Source organism: Pristis pectinata, chromosome 18 (genome assembly GCF_009764475.1).
Source record: "Pristis pectinata isolate sPriPec2 chromosome 18, sPriPec2.1.pri, whole genome shotgun sequence".
Taxonomy (NCBI): Eukaryota; Metazoa; Chordata; class Chondrichthyes; order Rhinopristiformes; family Pristidae; genus Pristis; species Pristis pectinata.
The window spans coordinates 15,840,468-15,854,071 of record NC_067422.1 but is presented as its reverse complement, the minus strand read 5'-3'; the positions used below and the strand labels follow the sequence as shown (position 1 = coordinate 15,854,071).

Sequence of the window (13,604 nt, the reverse complement as noted above, 5' to 3'; positions counted from 1 at the left end):
ACAACAATATCCTTGTACTAATAAAAAAATGCAACTAAATTGGATAATTATCACCATCTTTAAGGTACCTCAGTTTAATATGCTTCAAAAAATGTCCAAAAGATTTCCAGTCATTTTATTGCTGTTCAGCACATTCACATTGTCAACAGTAAGACAACATTTTTATTCTCCTTGTAGTATTTCTTTTTACACACTGCATTTGATTTTTCCAGACACCGCGTAACTTGAATAAGTGGAAAAATTGCCGAGGCAAATAATCAGACATTGGCCTCAATCTCCTGCTTAAAAGCCAACAGGTCTGCTCAGGACTCACTTAACTGGGCAAAAGTTCAGGACTATCAAACACAGACTGAAGGCCAGCTTTCTGCCCTGGTTAAGAGCAGATATCAGGTCACATCACAGAGTGCAATGAGAGAACTGCGGATTTCCTCAGATTTCTCGGCATTTCGGCAAGGAAATCTGCTAAGTGCACCTGTACCAGTTAACCTGGTGTGGATCCAGCTGGTCCATTAATTTCACTAGGAAGAAACAGCTGTGGGGTTATGGAGATAATGGTACGTGCATGTTAGGGTTTTATTTAGAAATCAAAAATTTGCAGGAATTTGAAATAAAAACAAAAAGTGCAGCAAATACTTAGCAGGACAGGCAGCATCAGTGAAGAATGAAATTAGTTAGTTTTAGATCCATAACACTTCATCAGAACCGGTGAAATGTTTTAGGTTGGAGAGAGGGGGAGATTGGAGGGAACAAAGGGATTTTCTATGATAAGGTTGAGACCAAGGTTGTCCAGGTGACACAATGCTTTCTGAGCCATGCAGTTCATAGATGAATGCGGATAGTTAAAGAATAAAGAACAAAAGGACATGTTGGAACTGTGAGAGGTATAACATGACAGCTGCTGGAAACCTGAAACAAAAGAGAATGCTGGAAATATCCAGCAGATCAGGCAGCATCTGTGGAGAGAGAAAACCTGAGTTACAATGATGACCTTAAATCAAAATTAGCCAGTTCTGACTCAGAAAGGAAAAGTTGGTTATCTGAAATTGCTGAATTCATGATTAAATCCTATGAGCTGCAACATGCCTAGATGAGGTATTGTTCTTTGAGGTTAGGTTAGACTTTGTTGGAAGAGCGTAGGAGGTCAAACTGAGAATGGAATGGAGAATTAAAGTGACAGGCAACTGGAAGTTGAACGTGGACAGAATAAGGGTGCCATGCAAAATAGTCACCTAATCTGCATTTGGCTCCAACGTGTAGAATAAACCACATCGTGAGTGCCAGGTGCAGCACATGGATTGGAAGGAGTACAAGTGAATCGCTGCTTCAACTGGAAGGAGTGCTTGGGTCCCTGGAGAATAAGAAGGCAAGTGGTAAAAGGGTAGTTGTTGCATCTTTTGCAATTACACAGGAAAGTGCCGTAAGAAGGGGAGTGGTTGATGGACATTAAGGAACAAACCAGGAAGTTACAATGCTGAAAGGGGAAAGATGTATCTGGTGGTGGAATCTCATTGAAGACAGTGGAAATTGCAGAGGAATGAGAAGGTTGGTGGGGTGGAAGATGAGGATAAGGGAAACCCAATTCTTGTTCTGGTTGGGAGGAGAGGGGTTGATGGCAGAAGTGAGGGAAATACATAGTTGAAAGCCATGCCAACTATGGCAGAGAGAAAGCCCTGATTAAGGAAAAAAAAAGAAGACATCTTGTTGGCACTGGTGGGGAAAATCTCATCATCAGGATGGATACAACGGAGATGGAGAAACTGGGAGAACGGAAAGGAGTCCTTACTGGGAGCAGGTTGCAAGGAGGTGTAATCGAGGTAGTTGTGGTAGTCTGTGGGCTTGTAAAGGATATCGATTGTAAGTTTCTCCCCTGAAATGGAGAAAAGAGATCAGGAAAGGGAAGGGGAAAAGCCAGAGATGGAGCATGGAGCATTATTTTTCCCACCCTGACACCTGAAGGTGAGAACAGGGTGGAAAGGGGCAGCAAAAGTAATAACATTTTTGCGTTCTGTACGAATACAAAAAGCGACACCAATAACTTCATCAATTTAGCATAGCATGGGCCCATGCCAGTTCCCATAGTTACACCTCTGATTTGGAGAAAAGGAATAAAGTTAAAGGGCATAGTTCAAAGTAAAGATGACTTCAGCCAGGCAAAAGTTTTAACATGTGGCAGCAGTGGAATTCCATGGCTTCTGCTATACTACTTTCCTGCACCTTCTGCCTTTATTTTAACTTATTATTTGTCTAAATCCCACTGATTTAAATTGCTTTTAACAGTGGTTTTTGGTGTTTTAATTTTTTTTAAGTTTATAATAATTTTAGGTTTTTTGATCATTATTTTTAATAGTGCCTGAGTGTTTTCGAAGGTTAGCTTTAATGGCTAGTGAACACCAGGGCTTCACCGGCTGTCAAGGCAACCCAGGAGGCGGAGCCTGCCACACACGCTCAGAGGGGTCCAGTACTATTCCTGGCTTCTCTAAACAACTGGAACGTGGAGTCCTGATGGAAACTTGTGCCAGCTCCAAGGGCAGGCCACTGGCAAGCTTGGGCAGCTTGCCAATTGGTGGTAGATTCCCTCTCCCCCTTTGTATATTAGTAGTTAATGCCTCTATGTGCTAAGGTTTATAAGATTTAGTCTCATGTCTTCTTTCCTTTTTCTCTATTAAACAGTTCTTCCTAAACTATGTGCTTGGGAAGGGGCCAAAAAACTGCAGACCAAATGGCAACATTGTTTAAATATTCTTAAAATGCTGTTTTAACCCCTGTGAATTTCTGGCCTGTTCTATGAAAAGTGCACAACTAATGAAGGTTTTACATGAAAATAACAATTAACTAATCATTTCAGCTTAACAAATAATAGTCAAGTGGGAACTTTGTGTTAAGATGCTGAATTATCAGTTAACAGGAATGGTGGCAAATTGAGAGTATACAGTTCATAATAAACACTGAAGACCTTGGCATCGTACTCACAGGCCAAACTCTGCTTCCCATGACCCTCTGGAATAAATTGCCTACTTAAACGGCTCCTTTTGGGATTTAATTGTACAATAAATTTACTGAGCCAGATTTTGCAGTACAAATAATGGTAAAGTGACCCGGAACTTTCATTAACTAATCATCATGAGTAAACATCGAATTTAGGAAGCCAGTTGTCAAAGATGCCCTGCTCCATCATAAACTGGATGATAACAGTATCTTGCCGAGAATTCAGCCCTTGAAGAATGTGGAATAGTAGGAATATGTATTTATCTGATATGCCTTTGTTAAACTAATGAAAAAAGGAGTTTAATAATCCTAGTCTAAGGAGTACTTCTAATGATATGATGTCACAAATATGGCAAGACAACTCCCTGGCACTGAAAAGTAACTTGAAGAATTGTGGGATCCTATTCATTCAGACTTAAATATGCATTGGAGGTTTGTTTTTTTAAAAAAGCTGAAAATCTATTCTTTCTTTCCCTCTTTATATTTCACTTTTTGCTCCTGATATTGAATTATTTTTTCTAATTAACACTTCCCCAAAATGTTGACAATCCCTTTCCTCCCACAGATGCTACTTGACCGCTGAGTTTCTCCAACAGATTGTCTGTTGCTCAAGATTCCAGCATCTGCAGTCTCTTATGTCTCCCCACCATCCATCCTGTCCAGCCCTTGAAGTATTTTTCATGTCTCAATGAAATGAAATCTCACTGTTCTAAACTCTAGAGAATAGAGAACCAGCTTACCTACTTGTTCCTTATATGCCAGACCCACCTTTCCAGGAATCAACTTGTGAACCTTTGCTGCACTCCCTCAAGAGCAAGGATTTACTTTAGGTAGGAAGACAAAAATTGTATGCAATACTCCAGGCATTTTGTATTCTCACTCATGGCTGTTCTCTACTAAATGCTTGCTCACCCATGTAGCAAATTACACTTTAACGTCAAATCTCATTTTACAAATGGAAACAGAAATAGAAGTGGACACTCATATTTTCCCTTTGGGATAGTATATGTAAACAGAGTTTCATGATTCGCCCAAATGCTGACCATAAACCAACTCAGTAACACATAAAAGTCTGCAGTTTGTTACTACTCATCGATTATTTAACATAAACAATTTGGACATTGAGCAGTGTGCATCACAGACACCAACAAAATATACTGCCACTGTTTTGTGCAATATGTGCAGAAACACTAGAAAATTATATATAACAAAATTTGTGTACAACTGGACTGACTACAACTTGCACAGCTTGGGAAATTGCAAGTAGTTTTCTTATATCACAACTATACATACAACTACACTTAAAAATTGTGCAACAGTTAGCAGTACAGATCAGAAATCCAAAAAGAGTAGGTGCTCAGACATGCAAGCAAAGATTCCAAGACATTACATGCTGTTAGGTCTAAAAGCAATATTTATTACCTCAGAGATGGCAGTCCAGAAACAGAAGAGAGATAGGAAAACAAGGAGCTGGGATTTCATGTTGCTTTCTGTTGTTTTCTGCAAAAGATCCATTTACTGCAACTATGTGGTGTTGAACTGAATTATAGTCTAGATAATTACAGGTATTTAGTCCCCTTTTTTCTGAGCTGCCCAGCAATGTTTGTAAATGAGATCCTCACATACTTCTTCCGCACTAAACCTACGCCCACAAAAAGCCAATGGAATTCATTAGTGAATACTTCCACTTTTAACTCTTAGACTGCTAAAGGGCACTATTCAACATATAAAACTGTGCTCCCATGGTAGTCATTTTCTTTAAAAAGGAATCATTTTACTTACTTCTTAAAGAAGATAGAACTTAATGAAGAGTCAGAAGCTGAAAAATGTGATTGTGTAGCATCCGTTATTTGGCAATTTGCCTCCAATTTGGCTTCCAATGTGACTCACATAATCATATGGGGGAATGGCGCGAACATGTGACTCTGTCATATACTGAAAATGTGCAGAGCATGATGGCAGCCAATGTCCAATGCTGATTTTACACCAGTGGAACCACTCTGGAGCTCAGGAATGCTGCTAATGTCACATTGCCCAGGTGAATCAAGCACTTAGAAGCACTAGGGATCCCTCACTCAACCCCATTAGTCACAAGGAAGGGAAGGGAAGGTTTGTTTTGATTGATTTCTGCAGAGTGTTTGAGCAAAGTTTACATGGCCTTGTGTACCAGGTGCTCAAGGAGTTGGTGCTGGCTTCAAGGCTTCTGTGGTGCTCAGTTGATTCCAAGCATGGATATATCAGTGGCTTTTCTGCTTGGTGTGCAGCGTGATTGGGGGATATCCTGCAGCAAATGGGATGCCACAATTTCCTGTCCCTAATCCCTATTTTGTAATTGGGATGGTGAGCAAGGGACCTGCAGCAGCTTGAAGTCAGTGAGAGAGGTTGCAGGCAGTAATTGATTCTGGTAATGAGTGGCAAGTGATAACAGTCATACCCTCTGCCAAGTGGTTTTACTCTCTCAGCTCAAGATTAAAGTTTATAAAAAAAAATAGTGACAGACACACATACAATGAGTTATGGAGTCATACAGCACAGAAGCAGGCCCTTCGGCCCACCAAGTCCATGCTAACCTTCAAGTATCAATCTATATTAATGCCATTTACCAGCACTTTGTCTGTAGCCTTCTTTGCTTTGACTATTCTAATGCTTGTCCAGTACTTGTGAGAGTGCCTGCCTCCACTACACATTCAGGCAGTGAGTTCCAGATTCCAACCACCCTCTGGGTAAAAAATTTATTCCTCAGATCACCTCGAAACTTCTTATCCCTTACTCTAAACCTATGCCCTTTTATTTTAGACACCTCTGCTATGGGGAAAGATTTCCTACAATCTACTCTGTCATGCTGCTCATTAGTTTGTACACCTCTATCTGGTCCTCCCCTCAGCCTTCTCCACCCCAAGGAAAACAAACCCAGTCTCTTCACACATCTGAAATGTTCCATCCCAGGCAACATCCTGGTGAATCTCTTCTGCATCATCTCCATTGTATTCATGTCCTTCCTACAGTGTGGCAACCAGAACTCCAGCTGTGGCCAAAACAAAGTTTTATAAAATTGCACTGTGACCTCCATAGTCAATGCTCCGGCTAATGAAGACAACGTCCAGATGCGTTCATCACCGCCTTCTCATCAGCTCCCACCAGATTCTACCATCCTGCACTAGAGGCAATTTACATTAGCCTACTAATCATACTGGGAATACATTACCAGGCGAACAGAGGAAATGATTCAAGGATATGTTCAAGGATATGAAAAAAAAGGTACATCCCCACTGACTCCTGGGAATCTCTGGCCCATGACTCTTCAAAGGAGAGAGGGACCAATCAGGACGATGGTGAGAAAACTGAGGCCATGTATTGGAACACACAGAAGCACTGCATAAATGGCAGAAGGAACAGACCACCTGACAAAGTACCCACCTGCCCATTCCATCAGCCGGTTCCTGCCCCATCAGTGGAAGAATCTGCGGTTCCAACTGACCACAAAACGGGAGTGATAGCAAGTCATCCTTGTCATGAGTGTTTGCCTAAATATGAGAAGGTCGTTGGTGGTCCCTCTCGCCAGACCGTGCCAAGAAATTTTTCACATACCTGCAATCAAAAAAAAGTGAGCTTTGTACCTGATCTTTGTGACTTTTCTATCTCCTTGAGTTTTTAGCAACTTTGCACAAATGATAGACAACTCAAGTCCATGATAGCCGATTGGAGTTCGTCCATGACATTCCCAGGTTCTAGAGGGGAAGTTATCTCCTCCACATTGTCTCACTTATTAAAGCAAACATCATAAATAGTTCAATGTGAGGTATCAGATTATATGTTAGCCACCATAAATAAGTGTAATAGGCCATTTAATGACAAGAAAGTTAAAAGGAAGCTTCCCAACTAGATCCAAACTAGCTCATTTTTAACACTGCTGGTTATGAACTAATGAACCTGCAGAGTTTTGCCAAAACTTTAATCATGGCTAAGCATGTTGGAAGCAGTGCTGCAATGTATTAATGTCTTTGATTTTAATAAAGGCAATGGTGCAAATCCAGAACATCTTCACTTGATCAGGTGCATTCACATTGATTATATAGGGTAAAGTTTCCTAAAAAATATTTCCAATTATCAAAAGTGCTGTTTGATACAGCTTTCAACAGAAATCTTTTTAAACTTAAGATGGGAGTAAATTGATGATAATCCATAAAAAAACAAAATTAAAACACCTAAAGTATTGCGTCACATACATCATTGAACACCACATTTTCTGGCCTACATGCGGCTTTTGCAAAAATATCTTGGAGATTTTAAATAATCTCTTCCAAAGTCATAGGTAATTATAACATTAGTATAAAAGCAAGTGGCATTTAAATTTACCAAAACATTCCAAATAAACTACAAAATCTCTGTGTGATTTACAAGGATCCCTTTTTTGTAAGTTGACAAAAGCTCCACTTAAAATCTGAAAAATCTGAAATCAATTTTCAGAATGAGTGGGTTTGAGTTTAAATAAATTTGTGTCTATTTTGCTGCAACATAGTTTTATGCACTTTCAGGACATTGCTACAGAATATACCCTGAATTCTTATTATACAAGGAGGCTTAAGTACTGACTGAAGTAGCGAACAGAGCTCATTCAAGGAAAGCCAGATTTATTTAAAGAAAGTTCTCAGGTTGTCTTGCTTGTGTGCCACACTGTGCTTTGTTTAAAGGTTCATTTATATCATTGTAGTGACATTGTTGGTCTTCAATACACACACATTCAACAAACCCTAACATTATAACACAAGTTATGTCAAGTTCAAATGAGCTTTAATATTGTGACAGAAGTCCCTTATGAATGGACTTCTAAGGATGTTCAGGACTGGAAAATATTAGCTGTGAGAACAGATTGGATGAACTAAGACTGGAGAACAAAAAAATTACAGATGTTGAAAATCTGAAATAAAAACAGAAAATGCGGGAGATATTCAGAAGATCTGGTAGCATCTGATGTTGAGTTATGGAGCTGAAATGTTAACTATTTCTCTCTCCACAATGCTGTCTGACCTGTTGAGTATCTCCAGCATTTTCTATTTGCACACAGCAGAAAAGCTTAATAGTAGCAGAAATCCTCATCATTTTCACTTGAAGAGCCATAACCTTCTTTACTTTCATTTCTATTCCTCTAGAAATATTTTATAGAGCCTTACTGAGCAGTAGTGCAACTTTTATTAATTGGTGTACCTGTACACCAAGGATCCATTGTTCTTCTAAGATACCTATACTTGCCCCATCCAAGTCATGACTGATCTTCCTGTTCTTCCTATCATAATGTATTACCTTGCATCTGTCTGGGTTAGCTTTATTTAACAATTATTGGCCTATTCAGCAAGCTTTTTAGTGTACTAGAATTTTCTTTGCAGTCCTGCTCAGCACTGACTACTCCCCCAGTCTGGTATCATCCACAAATTTAGAAACTGTGTTTTAGATTCCAAGGTCTAAATCATTAATGTAAGTCATGAAGAGCAATGGTCTAATTACTGATCCTTGTGGAACGCTACTGCCCTTCTTCTTAGTCCCAGTCTTTTCTAGCCAGCTAGCTATCCATCCAGCACTTCATATTATCTGACTATCATGGTAACTACAAAGGCTTTTAACAGTCCAGATAAACTACATCAACTACATTTCCACTGTCTATAACCACAGTTATCTTTTCAAAAAATTCAATGCGTTTGAGCAATCATAGTTCCCTTTTGAAATCTACACTGATAACTCATTATTATGCTTTTTATCTCAAGATGTTCTTCAATTCTCACTTTTGGTAGGGATTCTGTTATTTCCTACCACAAATATTAAGCTGACAGGTCTACAATTCCCCTTATATGTTCCATAATTAAATACAGTAATTATATCTTAAATAGAGTAATTATGTTAGCTGTCCACCAGTGCTTTGCTATTGCATCCTTTTCTAATTAATTATTAAATATGTGCAGTAATACTTCTGCTCTCCCTGCCTGGAACTCAGTTCAAAGGCAATTAGGAAGGGGCAATAAGGGATGGCAATACAAAGAGGGAACATGTCCTTCTGTTGTTCTCCTGAAAGAAGTCACTCTGGTTGTGATGAGAATCCACATAAACCTCATCTTCTGCCAAGTGGCAAATGTTGGAAATGTTTGTACCTAGAAACCAATTAGTGGTAATCCCTCTCCTCCTTTGAATAGGATGACAGAGAATGAGAGAAGGAACCTGGCCACAGTGTCGAAAATTGTTTGTCTGCTCAAGTTCCCATACTCTCATTAACTGTTAATATGTGGTGCTAACCTATAAACAAGAACATTCTCAACACAGTGAAACATAACAAATTCATATTATTAAACACGGACATTAATCTCTGTTACATGAACAGAAAAGGAAATTATTATTTTCCTTCCAACAAATAATGTTTCCTTAATTATGAAGTGGTAACCTATTGTAACTGTTGCAAGGGTTTTTATCTGATATAATCACAGAATGTGGACTTCGTCAACAAGCCAGGATTTTGTGGCCTTCAGCAATTACTCTTGAGAAAGTAGCATTGCTGTTGGTGAAGGTGACAGGAACCTTCCTTAAGGTATTCCCACAGTGCTGTTAGGTTTCCCATTGCTTTAATGTATTCAATGGTCTGCTAGCCTGTTTAAGAGGCTGTTAAAAGCTAAACCACATTGTTGTGGGCTGGAGTCACATAAAGAGCAGACCAGATAAGGAAAGCAGATGTTCTTCCCTGAAGAAACTTTGTGAACAAGCTGTTTTTTTTATGACAATCTGATTACTTCATGGTCATCTTTTCTGATACCATCTTTTTATTCTGGATTATTTAATTAAATTAATTTAAAATCCCAAGATGCTGTGGCGAGATTCAAGTTCATGTCTCTGGATCATTGCTCCTGTCTCTGTTCAGAGACATAACTGTCCCTGGTCAACACTCAAAAAGGCAAAACTTCTAATACAATGAAATTCTGAAATTCCCTTGCTTGAAAAAAGTAATGAAATCCAATATTACCATTATCTCATTAAGTAAATATTGTTCTTTTTCATGTGAGATATGATTAACTAATTATAAACTCTACTGGTAGATCTGACAACTGGAAAAAACACTCTTGGACACATTTTGAAGTTCCATGAATTTGCTTAAGGAATTTTCATTTCTCACTATCTGCTTTTGGTTCCCTGGCAATCACATTACAAACCAACAACAATCATTTTGTTCAGATGCATAAGTCAACCATCATGTAAAGCAATATACGTAACATTTTGCACCTTCTCCCATGGTTTGGAAGAGGTAACTGGCTTCAAACGATATAAAAAGGAAAGACCCAGCTCAACCCTCTGGTCTTAGGTTCAGTATAAATAGACATGACACAATTATCAAAAATCCATCTTGCTTCCTCCAAGGATAACTGTACACCACTCCCACATGTATGAGGAGTTGAATACTTAGCTTGAGATCTAGCAAGGTGCAAGGGTTACAAAATAGTTTGATCAATTTTAGACGTTTGGCATGAGAAGAATAAAATTAGTAGCAAGGATCCCATGTTGTGGTGTTTTCTATCTTATGCTTGTATGCTCCTGATCTTTAAGTGGAGCAAACTGCAGCTCATCCAGGGATGTGGTCTGATAGTGCAAAGAGACTGGAGGGATTGAGGTGGTGGTGAAGGAGATGTGTTTGTCATCAGTGTAACTTGAATGCCAATTCTTTCTAATGGTGTTATCCAAAGAGCAGCAAATAGAAAAGGATGAGGAAACACTTGGGTTTCCAGAGATAACTGTGGAGTGATTAAAAGGGAAAATATTGCTGGAAATGCACTGGTTATTTTTGGATATAAGGGAACTGACTAAGCAAGAGTAGTTCCATTGAACTGGACAATGGGGTAATGTCTTGGATGAGAAAGCAGTGGTCAGCATGTCATAGACTTCCAGAATAATGAGAAGGCACAGTGTGCCCATTGAGACATTGAGTAAGACCATTTCAGCCTAGTACTGGGGTGAAGACTTGTTTGGAAAGGTTTGGATTTAGAATTGGAAAATAAAAATCAAATAACAACTGATTCTTGAAATCTGAGAATAAAAACAGAAAATGCCAGAAACACTCAGCAGGTCAGGCAGTGGTCTGAGTCCCTTCGATGAAATGTGAGGGAAAGTCAGCAGAAGATTCACGGCAATCAGATACCAAAGGGTGGACAGCTGGAAGTGTATGACTTAGCCAAAAGTTTATTCCAGGCATGGAAACAAAAGGAACTGGGATTGTCACTGAAAAGATACAAAAAATATTTTGGCAGAAAAAAACTTCATACCCATATCTTCCTTTCTTCATGCCTAAATCAAAAAAAATAAAGTAATTAAATTGTAAACATGTATGAATGAAATACTGAATGACACAACTGAACAGAGATCTGTAGCAGGATACTTATTTTAAATACAACAATTAATAGAAATTCAAATAGTGCAGAACACATTGCTGCAAGACTTGGGAGAGTACAGATTGTGAAACTGACTTTGTTTAAATGTTCTAAATGTTCAGCAACAAAAAAATACAGTAGAGTTCTTACTTTGATGAGATTATTCATTAGATTATTGGACAGAAATAATAGGAGCAAGTTGTGAGGTCATGTATTCTTGACTACTAGTGCTTTCATTCAGTGTTTGCCAATTTCTACAGCTCAGATTTCAAACGAAGAACATCATATGAAGAAAGACAGCTATTGACTGTAATTTAAATTAATGGAACTTGAGCTTAATTGATGAGATGTAATCCACTAAATTGGACAAAGAAGAAAAGCTTGAAAAATACTTTGTAAATTGGGGAAAATATAAGAAATTTCCCCATTTGATAGCATGTGATTCAGCCAAATAATATGTTGATTGCAGTATCGTCTGGAGACATTGATCATGAGAGATTGCATGATGCCTCCTTCACCACCACCTCAAACACTCCAGTGTCTCTGCATCGTCAGGCTACACCCCTGGATGAGCTGCAGTTTCCTCCACTTAAGGATTAGGAGCATGCAAACATAAGATGGAAAATATTTTCTTTGAACCCCACCACAAAGTGGGATCCTTGCTACTAATTTTACTCTTCTCACACTAGAAGTTTAAAATAGATCAAACTATTTTGTAACCATAGCATCTTGCTAGATTTCAGGCTAAGTATCCAACTCCTCATACATATAGGAGTAGTGTGCAGTTACCCACGGTGGTAGCAAGATGGATCTTTCTTTAATTATTGTGCCATGTCCATTTATACTGAACCTAAGATTAGTATATCAGAGGCTGAAAGATCAGAGGCTGAAGTTAGGTCTTTCCTTTTTATATGGCTCGAAGCCAGTTACCTGTCCCAATCCATCAGAGAAGGTGCAACTGCTACTGATATTGTTTTACATGATGACTGAAGGCTTACTAATCGAAAAGACTCTCATCCAACTATAATGACAGCTTTGCAGAACATCCCTGCTCAGTCCACAAGAGTGAACTTGAGCATCTAATTACCTCTCACTTTACTCCTTCACCCAACTCCCATTCCGACTTTCCTGCCTTTGACTTCTTAAATTCCAACGAAGCACCACATAAACTTGGGGAACAACATTTAATCTTCTAACTGAGAATGTTACAAAATTCAGGACTCAACACTTCATTGAACTCAATAATTTCAGAGCAACACACAAAGCAATAGAGGAGCTCAGTGGGTCAGGCAGCATCTACAGAGGGAAATGGACAGTCAATGTTTCGGGTCGAAACCCTTCATCTGGACTGAAAGATAGGGGGGAGATAACCAGTATAAAGAGGTGGAGGGAAGGGGTGGAACAAGAGCTGGCAGGTAGATCCAGGTGAGGTGGTGGTGATATGCAGATGGGGGAGGGGCAAGAGTCTTGACCCAAAATGTCAACTGTCCATTCCCCTGCACAGATGCTGCCTGACTCACTGAATTCCTCCAGCACTTTGTGTGTTGCTCCTGATTCCGGCATCTGTAGTCTCTTGTGTCTCAGTAATTTCAGATACCAGTCTTTCCAATTTGTGTCAGAACTGGCTAGTTCTGATGTAAGGTCTTTCATCTTAATTTAGTTTTTCTCTACTCACAGATATTGCCTGATCTGCCGGCTATTTCTAGTGTTTACTCTTATTTCAGATCTTCAGCAGTTGCAGGATTTGGCATCTCATAGTTCCAGCCCTGTTTGTTTTCTCTCTCTCTCCTCTTATCCTCATTCATCTCCAGTTAATTATCTCTTCTCCAGACAGATAGCTATAATTATCAAAACTTCACCTCCCTCTCTCAGCTGGCAGCATGCATTCTCTCTTGGTGCCTATCCTATCACAGACACTCCTTTTGTTCTCTCCAGTCTCTCCTTCCTTGCAACTGTTTTCAAAATTTTCTTAGTTCTAATGAATAGCCATCAACCAGAAACTTTCACAGTTTCTTTCTCCAAAGATGCTGCTTGACCTCCTGAACACTTCCGGCGTTTCCTGTTTTTTCTCAGACTTCCAGTATCTGCAGGTTTTTTTTGCATTTAGAATTCCAACCAAGTATCTCCGTCATATATTGACTAGTGTTTTTTTTTAAAATTAAGCTCCGTGTTCAAACTCTACTCAATGACCCAAGCATCCCTTACTTGATGCTGCAGCTAATC

At 39.1% G+C, this 13,604-nt stretch overlaps 1 protein-coding gene across 3 annotated transcripts in view; it reads right to left on the bottom strand.

Annotated features, from left to right (window-relative positions):
• LOC127579976 (platelet-derived growth factor subunit A-like) overlaps nucleotides 1-11,293 on the bottom strand; it is a 66,756-nt gene extending 55,463 nt beyond the window's left edge. For 2 of the 3 annotated variants that reach the window (XM_052033085.1, XM_052033087.1), the window contains exon 1: nucleotides 4,408-4,593. In XM_052033085.1, coding sequence (XP_051889045.1) covers nucleotides 4,408-4,500 — 93 coding nt within the window. In that variant the 5' untranslated portion in view covers nucleotides 4,501-4,593. Of the gene's footprint in view, nucleotides 1-4,407; nucleotides 4,594-6,402; nucleotides 6,574-11,276 lie in introns of those variants that run through there. The other variant, XM_052033086.1, reaches the window with a different exon arrangement.
• Between the last annotated feature and the right edge of the window lie 2,311 nt (nucleotides 11,294-13,604).